Below are 13,828 nucleotides of genomic sequence, written 5' to 3'. Positions count from 1 at the left end.
AGAACATGCATGTTAGCTAGTGCTAACATCCAAAACATTTAGGCACAGGCCCAGCAGCATCAGTATGCCAAGTAGTTCCTGAAACACACAGCCTGGATCAGTCAGCAGGATGTGTACATAAGAGGACTTCACAACCATTAACATTAAAAGATCAATATTGAAATCTTTATTGAGCATGTATGTTTGCTAGTGCTACCATAAAAAATTGTAGGTAATATCCAAGACAGTCCCAGCAGCCTCAGAAAACAATATATTGGCTGAATGACACAGCCTGGAGGTGGGGAAAGCATAAGAAGCCCATATAGTATCTGAATGGCACAGCCTGGAGGTGGCTGAAGCATGAGGATACCATATAGTGGCTGAATGGCACAGCCTGGAGGTGGCATTAGGAGTCCTGAAAGTGACCTTAATGCAAGGAATTTCTGAAACTGGGGACCAGCACCTTAATTAGATTTTGCAGTATCCATGGCAGCACAATGAGAGAGCCTGGAGGTGGTAGCATCAGCATGAGGAGACCATAGAGCAGCACAATTATAGAGCCTGGAGGTGGCAGCATCAGCATGAGGAGACCATAGAGCAGCACAATTATAGAGCCTGGAGGTGGCAGTATCAGCATGAGGAGACCATATGGCGGCACAATGACAGTGCCTGGAGGTAGTAGCATCACCATGAGGAGACTATATGGCGGCACAATGACAGATCCTGGAGGTGGTAGCATCAGCATGAGGAGACCATATGGTGGCACAATGACAGAGCATGGAAGTGGTAGCATTAGCATGAGGAGATCATAGAGCAGCAGAATGAGAGAGCCTGCAGGTTGCAGCATCAGCATGAGGAGACCATATTGCGGCACAATGACAGAGCCAGGAGGTGGTAGCAATAGCATGAGGAGACCATAGAGCAGCTCAATGACAGAGCCTGGAGGTGGCAGCAGCAGTATGAGGGCCATGCCAACTGAGGGTTGAGTGTGAGGAACCCACCGACTGTTGACTGGGGGTGTCGGATGTCACTTGAGATGAAATGGATGACCGAGTGAACCAATCAATCACCGCTGCTGGGTTGCTGGTCGCGACACGACTGCTTGCTGACACCAGGAGCTCAGACCTCTCGCTGCAACACTGGTTGCCACACACCCCTACTCTGCTGCGACCTCTGCCTGCGCCTGATGAATTTAGGCCTCTGCCACTCCTCTGTGCACGTCCTCGCAATACTCTTCCTGACATACTTATTGCGTATATGAGGGGAATACAATACGCTTCACTATACTTAAAACAGTATTTGTCTAGAACAGCAGCAGGTGTGTTCTATTGGCTGTCATTTCACAGTATCTAGGCCCTTGACAGATTAACAAGTACAAAATAGTACACTACTTAGATGTAGGTATGCGTTATGCACTCATTAGGGCAGAAAAATGCGCTACAATACGCCTAAAAAACTCTGTATTTTTGTAAAACACCAGCCGGTGAGTACTATTGCTTGGGCTTTCACAGTATGTGGGCCCTTGACTGATTAACAGGTAGAAAATAGTACAATAATTAGATGTACGTATGCGGTATGCATTTGGGAGGGCAGAAAAATGCGCTACAATGAGCCTAAAAACTCTGTAAGTTTTGTAAGACACCAGCCGGTGAGTACTATTGCTTGGACTTTCACAGTATGTAGGCCCTTGACAGATTAACAGGTACAAAAGGGTACACTGCTTAGATGTACGTGTGCGGTATGCACTGATGAGGGCAGAAAAATGCGCTACAATTTGCATTATAAACTCTGTATTTTTGTAAAAACACCAGCCGGTGAGTACTATTGCTTGGACTTTCACCGTATGTAGGCCCTTGACAGATTAACAGGTACAATGTGGTACACTACTTAGATGTAGGTATGTGGTATGCACGTACGAGGGCAACAAAAAAAATGCGCTACAGAACACTTGTACAACGTATTTTCATAAAACAACAGCCAGTGATTAGTTTTCCCTGGCCTTTCACTGTATGTAGGCTTGTTACAGATTAACAGGTACAAAAAAGTGCACTACTTAGATGTAGGCATGTGGTATGCACGTATGAGGGCAAAAAAATGCGCTACAGTACCCTTGGAAAATGTATTTTCGTAAAACACCTGCCGGTGATTACTTTTGCATAGACTTTCCCAGTATCTAGACTTGTTACAGATTTACAGATAGAAAATAGTAGATTGCTTTGATGTAGGTATGTGGTATGCAGGTATGAGGGCAGAAAAATGCACTACAGTCCGCTGAAAAAACTTATTTTTGCACAGCAGCAGGACACAACAGTGCAGTACCACAAAAAAAAAATAATAATAATAATTGAACTCTGTCACAGAGTATTAAGAATGGTGTGAACTGCTGGTTATTATACTGTCTACAGACTAGTATAAGCAGCAGATGATTTCTTGTAGGAAAAATACACAGAATTGCGCTGAAAAATCATTCCTGCCTCCTGTGATGCGGTTCATGAAGTTCAGGCAGCTTGTTGATATGTATGAGGCAATGAAAAGCTATCTGCCCCTCTTTGATAAAATGCTGAATCAAGTGACTGTGAGGTTCATGACTGACGTAAAAATCCTTATCCGTGATAACAAGGAAAGCACTGCACTGCTTTCTGTCTACAACGCTGATGTAACTAGCAGTTGGCAGTGGAACGCTGCGGAATGATCAATTCAGCGTGTCTGTGTAACACACACAGACCAGACACGCAGCCATCCTCTCTCTCTGCAGTGAATGGCATGGAATGAGCAGCCACAAAAGGGCTGCCGATTATATAGGGCTGTGACATCACAGGGGTCAATGAATGCTGATAGGCTGCATCCTGCATGTGATTCAATGTCACCCCGCCTACTTGCCTTCCCGCCTTCCCAGCATCCCATGCCCCATGTACTGACATGTGGATATGCCATTTTAGGTGTCCTGGAGCATGGAACGCTGTAAAATGGAGTTTAGTGAAGCTATTCACGCGATAGAAGCGCGGCGATATTCGCATTTGTTGCAAATTGAATAAATCCTGAAATTCATAATGAATTCGGGTTTGTCTGCTTCGATTCGCTCATCTCTAATCATCGGACATGAACAGAGGAGTCAGTGGTCATGAACAGAGGATTTTATAGATCTGTGGTCATGAACAGAGGTCACTATAGATAAGTAGACATGTACAAAACTGAAGACATCAGAATACAAGAACTAATAACAAATAGAGTTCAAAACACCAGACAGGAAAACGGATAAGTCAACAGAGTATAGGAACAGACAGGAATATAGCATAATCCCCCAGAATGTCCAATTGACTCCAAGTCCATGGACCACAAACAGGAATCTATAGCTAAACAGGAATTATCACAATCCCCCAGATACCTCCAGTAGAAACAGGAATGTCTTGATACTAGAAAGCAATCTCCCAGAGTCCACCTTGGAGCAGGGAGATATCTTGTACTAATTCTCAATTCCCTGGATTCCCCATGGACAGGGATCAGGGATATATAGATACACAGGATATAGACAGGAAACCGCAATCCCTCAGGAACGTCCAGTAGACTCCAAGTCCCCATGGACCAGAAACAGGGATGCCAGATAGGACACTGTTCACACTGAACACAAACCAGGATACCAAACAGGTATAACATACAGAGCATACTCAGACATAGTGTGAACAGACACATAACAGAAAGGATAATAAATCCTAAAACCGACTATAAAAACACAACTTAAAATCTACTAAGAGCATGCCCAATAACATGGCTAAAACCAGAAAATACAAAGGTGCATGCTAAAACAGATATAGTAGATAAAAGCACAAACAAAGAGTGTTTCACCCAGTCTCCATTAGCCGCATGTCCAACATGTTAGCAAGACAGGGTATAATGAGGATATCTCTAATCACCAGCAATCAGAGGCTAGCCTGGGCTGACATTTAATAGACACACCCGAAAGGCTATTGGCTAACAGAGGCCTGGGCTGAAAAGGCCAGAAACATTAAACCGTTCCCTGGCCAGGAAACACAAAACTGTTCACACACAAGCAAGCAATAGCTGTGTGTGTGTGAACACAGACCAATACAGACATGACATCTGTAACCTGGAAAGAACCACACCAGATCAGGATCTCATATTGAAGGGACTGAAATTTGGTACTCATAGTGATGAATAATGAAATGGGGTCATCTGTAGGGGGCGTATGAATTAACTAAATATATAGAAGTATCATGGTAAAGACTCTCCAGGAGTAGGTATCTACCTGAAGGATCCACATGATTTTTTTTGAGAGAGAAAGGGAAGGAGTTATGCAGTAGTGTCACAATTCCTCTAGATTTGGACACATAAGATGCCTGAAACACCCTATGATACTGCAGGGAGTGCAGGAAGGCAAGGAAGAAAGATTTGGTGAAATGGGACTCCTGCAAACAGATAAAGTCCAGAATGTAAGAAGCATAATCCAGGAAGGCCATTTTCCTCTTAAAGAGGATGTTAAACCCCCTGATATTATGTGACAAGACGCTACACATAATCCAGGTAAAAGTAAAGAGGCTGAGGACCTACCGAGGACCCAGAAAGAGGAAAGAACAAAAACAGAAGAGAAGAAATATGCATGACCGTGGGCAGGGAGAGAAGAAGAAAATAATGAGCGCCAAAAGGGAAAGTGTATTCTGATCTCTTGAGTTTTGTACATGTCTACTTATCTATAGTGACCTCTGTTCATGACCACAGATCTATAGAGTCCTCTGTTCATGACCACTAAGTCCTCTGTTCATGTCCGATGATTAGAGATGAGCGAATCGAAGCAGACGAACCCGAATTCGTTATGAATTGCAATTTGCAATGAATGCGAATATCGCTGCGATTCTATTGCGTGAATAGCTTCACTAAACTCCATTTTACAGCGTTCCATGCTCCAGGACACTTAAAATGGCATATCCACATGTCAGTACATGGGGCAGGGGATGCTGGGAAGGCAAGTAGGCGGGATGACCCTGAATCACATGCAGGATGCAGCCTATCAGCATTCATTGACCCCTGTGATGTCACAGCCCTATATAATCGGCAGCCATTTTGTGGCTGCTCATTCCATGCCATTCCCTGCAGAGAGAGAGGATGGTTGCGTGTCTGTGTGTGTTACATAGACACGCTGAATTGATCATACCGCAGCGTTCCACTGCCAACCTTAACAAAACCAGAAACACATCACAATACAGGCTGGACGGGTCGCCACAATGAACTTCCAGGCACCCCTCGACCAGCTACGTCCAAGACACAAGGGCAACATGTTAATCCTGACTACACTACAGCCATTGAGTAGGGAAGCAACACTCACTTCAACATCAGAACCATATGACATCAGAACCATATCACAGCCCCATATAATTGGCAGCCATTTTGTCGCTGCTCATTCCATGCCATTCACTGCAGAGAGAGAGGATGGCTGCGTGTCTGTGTGTGTTACACAGACACGCTGAATTGATCATACCGCAGCGTTCCACTGCCAACCTTAACAAAACCAGAAACACATCACAATACCGGCTGGACGGGTCGCCACAATGAACTTCCAGGCACAAGGGCAACACGTTAATCCTGACTACACTACAGCCATTGAGTAGGGAAGCAACACTCACTTCAACATCAGAACCATATGGAGGATAACAAAAACAAATAGGAGGGGGTGGTGAGGGGAGGAGGGTACAGGGTAAGAGAGGAAGGGAGCCAAGGAAAGACAGGGGAGGGGGGATATGAGCAAGGGAGGTAAGGGGAGAGGCAAGAAAAGGGGAATTAGTGGAGAAGTGGATGGGAAGGGTCAAATGGAATTAAATGGTGGAAAACCACCATGAAACAAAAACATGTCATATGCTGGAGGCAATCATGTAAGGGGGCCATAGTATACGGTCCTCAAGTCAATGGAGCAGTTCAGTGGGAGCAGACGAAGAGAGCCCGAGATATACAATGATAGCAAGGCTTTGCTCCTAAATATAAAATAAAAAAACAGATAAAAAAAAAGGCTCAAAACAAAGGTCGATGATAAAGGCACAAGGGGATTAAGATGGCGGGCGAGGGATAATGGCAAAAGGGAATCAGGGGGGGGGGTTATGATTATCCTCTCCCCCCTCCATCTTAATCACCTTGTGCGATTATTTCCCCCTCCCTCTGATCCTCTTTTGCCATTATTGATAATAATGGCACAAGGGGATTGAGATGGAGGGGGGAATAATGGCACAAGGTGATCAGAGGAATGATGGAATAATGGTGATGTTATACTAGCCGTCAGCAGCATCCAACCTCACATCAAATCTTTGATGGCACAAAGATAAGCCCATGTATTGCATTAGAAAGGTAAACACACACAATTATGGAAGGGTGGACATACTTCCACCCTTTGGGTGTACAGTCGCGAAAAAGGTTGAGAACCAGTGCCTTAGAGGACTTTTAGAATGAATCATTAGATTTCTCATACAGATTAATTCAGTTCTAATGAAATGTGAAATGTTACTCCCGGACGTAGCGGAGCAAAACGTGTGAGGTGGGGGAACACTGAGTAAGTTTGTAGACTTTACACATTTGTTTATTGTATTGTATTGTTACCATAGTGCAGTGTTTCTACCTATATATCTGCATTATGCGGTCTTAGTGTCCTTGCTTATGCTGGCCTGACATATTATTGTCGGCACACTACTATGCACCTTCTGTATTTATACTGATTAACTGTTTACATGAATTGAAGGTGCGATATTTACATACATCTACTTTCGGGCACCTAGTTGGACCAGCTGCTGCTATTGTTTACATTATGTACATACTCAGTGTTCCCCCAGTGTTGTGTTTTAATCATGTCTGAGTGGTATGTGTTTTTTATGGGGGGTTTTCTTGCTGTCCATATGAATGTAATTGTATAATAAAGATTATATATATTTTGGCAACACTTGTGCAGTTACATTCATTTCTATATTCATCAATATTTTTGGGTACAGATTTTTTGTAGGTTATATAGTTAATTTATCTTTGCCCTAGGTCTTGTATTTTCTAGGTTTCTCATAAGTGATGATTTAGTGGCCTTATTTATGTAGGTTTTTGTGAAGCTGGGAAAAGCTGTGTTCTTACAACAGCTGAGGAGCAACAATCTTGAGATCACTGGTTTGAGACATAATGGGACTAGCTCCTTGTTTCAGACTTATCTCTTCTAAGCTGCCATGCTTGTTTAAGTTTCCTGGCATCAAATGAGAATGAAGGCTATACATTAGAAAGTCTTACATACTTTCATTCATTAACAATGCCTAAAAGGAGTAGGGTATCTCACCTTTGGGATCATAAAACCTCTGAAAAATGTGTCTTCAGATACCTGGTGAGGTAGAGCCATGGGAACAACATCTATATATCTCATGATCTCATGTAGCACAGCATTGGTGTAAGGCATCTGGGACCTGTCAGAAATTCCAGGTAGTCTGGTTGGGCCAATGACGGTATCTATTTCCTTTTGTATCATTTCTGCAAAAGGAGTAAAAATTCAATAAATTGAAATGTTTTGGTAACCTCCTCACATGTCATAGCAAATATCATAGCTGAGTGTTCTTTTATATAACTGTTTATTTTTATATTTTATAAACAATTTTTCATTTAACAGTAAGGGAATCAAAAAAGAAAAAACAGACATTGAAAACAAATAAAAAGAAAATATATCGGTATTATCTGAATCCGAACCAATAAATTGTTAGTCCTCTAATTGTATAATTCACTTAGACATGTCTTGTAATCATAACTTTCAGTTTCATGAAAGTACACATCTAATTACAATAAGGAATAAGATTTGGCATACCACTATATGATACAGCTGAGTGTTCTTATGGACAGTGTCTACCAATGGGGGCCACAGCTCTAATCTCCATCTACGAGTGCTTGCTCAGTCTCTGCCTTATCATACACGCACACTGACCTGGGAGGCATTGAGAAGATTTTGGCGGTGTCTGCTGCAAGGCAGAATGTCAACAGTGTGGGCAAACCCTTACACACCAATAGATAGAGGAGCCTACTCCTCCCTGTGGAATGACCTTTGTCAGAGTTCACAGAGCATGTTTACATGCCTATCCGATACAAAGTATGGGGTATGGAGAAGTTCATCGTGCAGGGGCGGACAAACTGGCAAAGCTACCCATCTGACTACCTGACAACAAAGTTACCCCCCTGACTACCTGGCTTTATAGCTAACCCCCTGACTGTATTATTTGGCCCTTGTATACTGTTGGTCTATGTGGGGGGCTGGTGGACTACAGTACCAAATGCTGCAGATAGTTCCAAAAAAGTTTAACAGAATCGAGCTACCATTACATTTTAGCAAGAACAGTTTCTGTACAGTGTAAGGTGTGGAAACCAGACTGTAAGGAGCTCAGAGAGATGGAGTGTGGTGACCTGGAGGAGGTGGTCGACCTCAGTCTACTGACACTTGTAGTCCCAATCGTCTCAGACTAAAAGAAGTCATTGATGAGTTACAGATGTAACCGTAACATGATGTAACAAATGCGGCTTGAGTGGTCATGTAGACCCAAAGTGTCCCTTTAACAGTCGCTACACATGTAAAATGGCAGGTGGTATGTGGACAGCTGGTGATGTTATGTGCAGTAGAAACCAAAGCACCAGGACTGAAAGGGTGTTGCAACATAACAGGTCACTTTTACTGAACCTCTTGCATATAGCACAGATCCTGACCAGTTCCAAAAACAACAGTACTTGAGGTAGATGATGGCAGATGTTAGTTGGTAAATACCTAAAGACTTTGGAAAAACTTTGTAGTTTGGCTCCAAACAGGACACACTCATCTGGCCCACCCGGAGGTCCACAAAGGCACAGATCGTTATCCTCCTCCAACTCTTAACTCCCTAGGGACATTTTCACCTTAAGGACTCAGCCCTTTTTTTTCAATTCTGACCACTGTCACTTTATGTATTAATCCCTTAAGGACTCAGCGTTTTTCCGTTTTTGCATTTTCCTTTTTTCCTCATCACCTTCTAAAAATCATAAAGCTTTCAATTTTGCACATAAAATTCCATATGATGACTTATTTTTTGCACCACCAATTCTACTTTGTAGTGACATTAGTCATTTTACCAAAATATCCACGGCGAAACGGAAAAAAAATTAATTGTGCGACAAAATTGAAGAAAAAATTTCATTTTGTACATTTTGGGGGCTTCCGTTTCTACGCAGTGCATTTGTTGGTAAAAATGACACCTCATCATTATTCTGTAGGTCCAAAAGGTTAAAACGATACCCCACTTATATAGGTTTGATTTTGTCGTACTTCTGAAAAAAATCATAACTACATGCAGGAAAATGTATACGTTTAAAATTGTCATCTTCTGACCCCTATAACTTTTTTATTTTTCTGCGTACGGGCCGGTATGAGGACTAATTTTTTGCGCCGTGCTCTGAAATTTGTATTGGTACTATTTTTGCATTGATGGTACTTTTTGCTCACTTTTTATTCATTTTGTTATAATATAAAAAGTGACCAAAAATAAGCTATTTTGGAATTTGGAATTTTTTTGCCATTGACCGTGCAGTTTAATTAATGATATATTTTTATAGTTCAGACATTTATGCACGCGGCGATACCACATATGTTAATTTTTAATTACACAGTTTTTTTTATGGGAAAAGGTGGGTGATGCAAACTTTTATTAGGGAAGGGGTTTAATGACCTTTGTTAACTTTTTTTTCACTTTATTTTTGCAGTGCTATAGCTCCTACACTGCACACTGCACACACTGATCTCTTATACTGATCCCTGCAAAGCCATAGCTTTGCAAGGATCAGCGAGATAGGGGCTCCATTGCTCAAGCCTATAGCCCAGGCTTGGAGCAATCAAACCCAGATCGGACTCGACGGAGCAAGGTAAGGGGGTCTCCGCTCGACTGAGCTGCCGGGAAGCGTTTACTTTCATTTTCAATGTGGCGATCAACTTTAATCGCCGTGTCTAAAGGGTTAATAGCGCGCGGCACAACGATCGGTGCTGCGCGCTGTTAGCCCAGGGTCCCGGCTATGACTAGCAGCTGGGACCGACCCGGTGTGATGCAGGGTCACGGCGTGACCCAGTTTCAAACACCGGGACCGGGCGCAGGGCGTACAGGTACGCCTTGCGTCCTTAAGAGGTTACTAACTCTGGGATGCTTTTACCTTTTATTCTGATTCCGAGATTGTTTCTTCATGACTTGTGTTGCTCACGAATATTCACATTACGAATATTCGCAGCGAATATCGTATATTCGCGAATTCGTAAATATTACGAATTTTGCGCTAAAAATTAGCTGTTACGAATATTCGTCTTTTTTTTCAAACTGTTTTAAAAACTGAACACATTGTAGGGATCTCCTTCGACTGATAAATGCAATGCTTGTATCATTAAAGACCCAGGGATGAGACTGTGTGGCGAAAGGTTTATGCATGCGAATATTCTTTGAAATTACACCCTACTTATGCCTGTGAGCCAATGAGAGTTCTGCAAGCACAGTTGTCAGAGCTTAGCAACGTCCCTAGCAACCAATAGAAACTTGCTGGCACGACCAGTATATAACATCACTCCCCACCAGCATTCCTTTGCAGATTCACATGATGGTTTAGAGAGGAGAGTGTTTCTGTGCTTTTGCTTGCGTCCTTTGTGCCTTGTATCCTGTGACAACCAATTGCTTTTTTAAAAGCAGAAGAGAACCCAATCGTTTTTTTAAAAACAGAAGAAGCACAACTGATAACACAGTGATAACTCTCTGAGTACAGATAATGTAGTAGATGTGACCTGCAGTCCTATGTAACACCACAGATAACGCAGTGATAACTCTCAGAGTACAGATAATGTAGTAGATGTGACCTGCAGTCCTATGTAACACTACAGATAATACCGTGATAACTCTGAGTACAGATAATGTAGTAGATGTGACCTGCAGTCCTATGTAACACCACAGATAACACAGTGATAACTCTCTGAGTACAAATAATGTAGTAGATGTGACCTGCAGTCCTATGTAATACCACAGATAACACAGTGCTCCAAAGTGAGAGCGCCATGCGCATTTGAGGACTAAATTAGGGAATTGCATAGGAGTGGACATAGGGGTATTGTACGCTACTGATTCCCAAACAAGGTGCCTCCAGCTGTTGCTAAACTCCCAGCATGCCTGGACAGTCAATGGCTGTCCGGTAATACTGGGGAGTTGTTTTGCAACAGCTGGAGGCTCCTTTTAGGAAACAGTGCCGTACCAGACGTTTTTCATTTTTATTGGGGAGGGGAGGGGGGCTGTGTAGGGGTATGTGTATATGTAGTGTTTTTTACTTTTTATTTTGTGTTAGTGTAGTGTAGTGTTTTTAGGGTACAGTCACACGGGTGGGGGTTCACAGTAGTTTCCCGCTGAGAGTTTGAGCTGCAGCGCAAAATTTGCTTCAGCTACAAACACACTGTAAGCCCCGGCCCATGTGAATGTACCCTGTTCATTGGGGGAGAGGGGGGGATGCAGCAAGTTGCATGCAGGGAGTTGTAGTTTTGCAACAGTTGGAGGCACAATGGTTGCGAAACACTGAGAGTTTGTTACCTAACTCAGTGTTTCTCAACCAGCGTGCCTCCAGCTGTTGCAAAACTACAACTCCCAGCAGGAATGGTCTGTCAGTTTTGAAACAGCTGGAGACACACTGTTTGGGAAACACTGCTATCTGATCTTATATCATAACTTTTTAACTAGTCTAAAATGCAGTTAAATATAATGAAATAACAGTGGTGAAATTACTTACACAAATCAGTAGTTTTTTCTCACTTGGTGAAAAGTTACTCCCCACCATCGTCGCTTCGCAGGGCAGCAGAAAATCGAGACGCGAAAAGCAACTGGCAAAGATCCAGGAAATGATCTCCGTTCTTGCATGATGTCCTAGCGCGCATGCGCAGTCAAGCGAAATTTCGCAATAGCAAAAATTCGCAATAGCGAAATTTCGCAATAGGAAAAATTCGCAATAGCGAAATTTCGCAATGGCAAAATTTCGCAATGAAAAAAAACCCTCACGAATATCACGAATATTCGAATTTCACGAATATGGGACAAATATTCGTCCTCATATTTGCAAAATATCGCAAATTCGAATATGGCATATGCCGCTCTATTCATGACATATTCTACTTTAACATAGTGGTAAATTTTCGTTGTTACTTGCATCCTTTCTTGGTGAAAAATCCCAACATTTCATGAAAATTTTGAAAATGTTGCATTTCTCTAACTTTGAAACTCTCTGTTTGTAAGGAAAATGGATGTTCCAAATAAATTATATATTGATTCACAAATACAATATGTCTACTTTATGCTGGCATCATAAAGTTGACATGATTTTAGTTTTTGAAGACATCAGAGGGCTTCAAAGTAAAGCAGCAATTTTCAAAAATTTCACGAAAATTTCAAAATCTGAATTAATCAGGGACCAGTTAATTAATCAGGGACCAGTTAAGCTTGAAGTGGATTTGAGGGACCTTTCTGTTAGAAATACCCCATAAATTACCCCATTATAGAAACTACACCCCTCAAGGTATTGAAAATGACATTCTGAAAGTTTGTTAACCCTTTAGGTGTTTCACAAGAAAAGCAGCAAATGGAGGAGAAAAATCTAAATCTGCATTTTTTCTACACTAACATGTTCTTGTAGCCCCATTTTTTTTTATTTGTAAAAGTGTTACAAAGAGAAAGCCCACAAAATTTGTATCCCAATTTTTCTCGAGTATGGAAATACCTCATATGTTGACATAAAGTGCTCTGCAGGCTCACAACATGGCTCAAGAGGGAAAGAGCAACTGTGGGATTTTTGAAAATAATTTTGCTGTCATGGTTTTTGGGGGCCATGTTGCAATTTAGGAAACCGCAAAAAAAATAAACACATGGCATATTATTTTGGAATCTACACCCCTCAAGGAATGAAACAAGGGGTATACTGAGCCTTAAAACCTCACAGGTGTTTGACAACTTTGTGTTGAAGTTGGATGTGAAAAGGGAAAATTTAATTTTTAACACTAAAATGATGGTGTTACCTCACATTTTTCTTCTTCACAAGGGGTAATAGGAGAAAGTGCCCCCCAAAATTTAAAACCCCATTTTTTCTGAGTATGGAAATACCCGATATGTGGACGTTAAGTGCTCTGATTGCGCACTACAATGCTCAGGATAGAAGGAGCAAAATTTGGCTTTTTGAAAGAGAATTTTGCTGAAATGTTTTTTGGGGGGCTTGTTGCATTTAACAAGTCCCCAGGGTGCCAGAATCGCCAAAAAAAAATAAACCCACATGGCACATTATTTGGGAAACTACCCCCCTCAAGGAACATAACAACGGGTATAGTGAGCCTTCAGCCCTCACAGGTGTTTTTGGGGGCCATGTTGCATTTAGGAAACAACAAAAAAAACACATGGCATACTATTTTGGAATCTACACCCCTCAAGGAATGAAACAAGGGGTATAGTGAGCCTTAAAACCTCACAGGTGTTTGACAACTTTGCGTTGAAATCTGACGGGAAAATGGAAAATTGGATTTTAACATTAAAATAATGGTGTTACCCCAAGTTTTTTCTTTTTCACAAGCGGAAATAGGAGAAAATGGACCTCAAAATTTGAAGCCCAATTTCTCCTGATTAAGAAATTGCCCCATATGTCGATGTTAAGTGCTCTGCTGGCGCACTACAGGTCTCAGAACAGAAGGAGCGCCATTGGACTTTTGGAGAGATAATTTTGATGAAATTGAAGTCAGGGCCAAACCTCCCATGGTACAAGAACAGCAGAAACACCACCACATGTGACACCAGTTTGGAAACTACACCCCTCCAGAAAC

The 13,828-nt window shown here is 42.1% G+C and overlaps 1 protein-coding gene across 2 annotated transcripts in view; it reads right to left on the bottom strand.

The window, feature by feature from the left end:
* LOC130339914 (cytochrome P450 2C20-like) overlaps positions 1-13,828 on the bottom strand; it is a 125,069-nt gene that overhangs the window by 23,909 nt on the left and 87,332 nt on the right. For both annotated transcript variants that reach the window (XM_056554099.1, XM_056554100.1), the window contains exon 7: positions 7,289-7,476. In XM_056554099.1, coding sequence (XP_056410074.1) covers positions 7,289-7,476 — 188 coding nt within the window. The remainder of the gene's footprint in view (positions 1-7,288; positions 7,477-13,828) is intronic.

The sequence above is a fragment of the Hyla sarda genome, unplaced genomic scaffold (assembly GCF_029499605.1).
Source record: "Hyla sarda isolate aHylSar1 unplaced genomic scaffold, aHylSar1.hap1 scaffold_556, whole genome shotgun sequence".
NCBI classification, from domain to species: Eukaryota; Metazoa; Chordata; class Amphibia; order Anura; family Hylidae; genus Hyla; species Hyla sarda.
The sequence above is the reverse complement of the archived record's forward strand: the minus strand, read 5'-3'. Positions and strand labels throughout refer to the sequence as shown.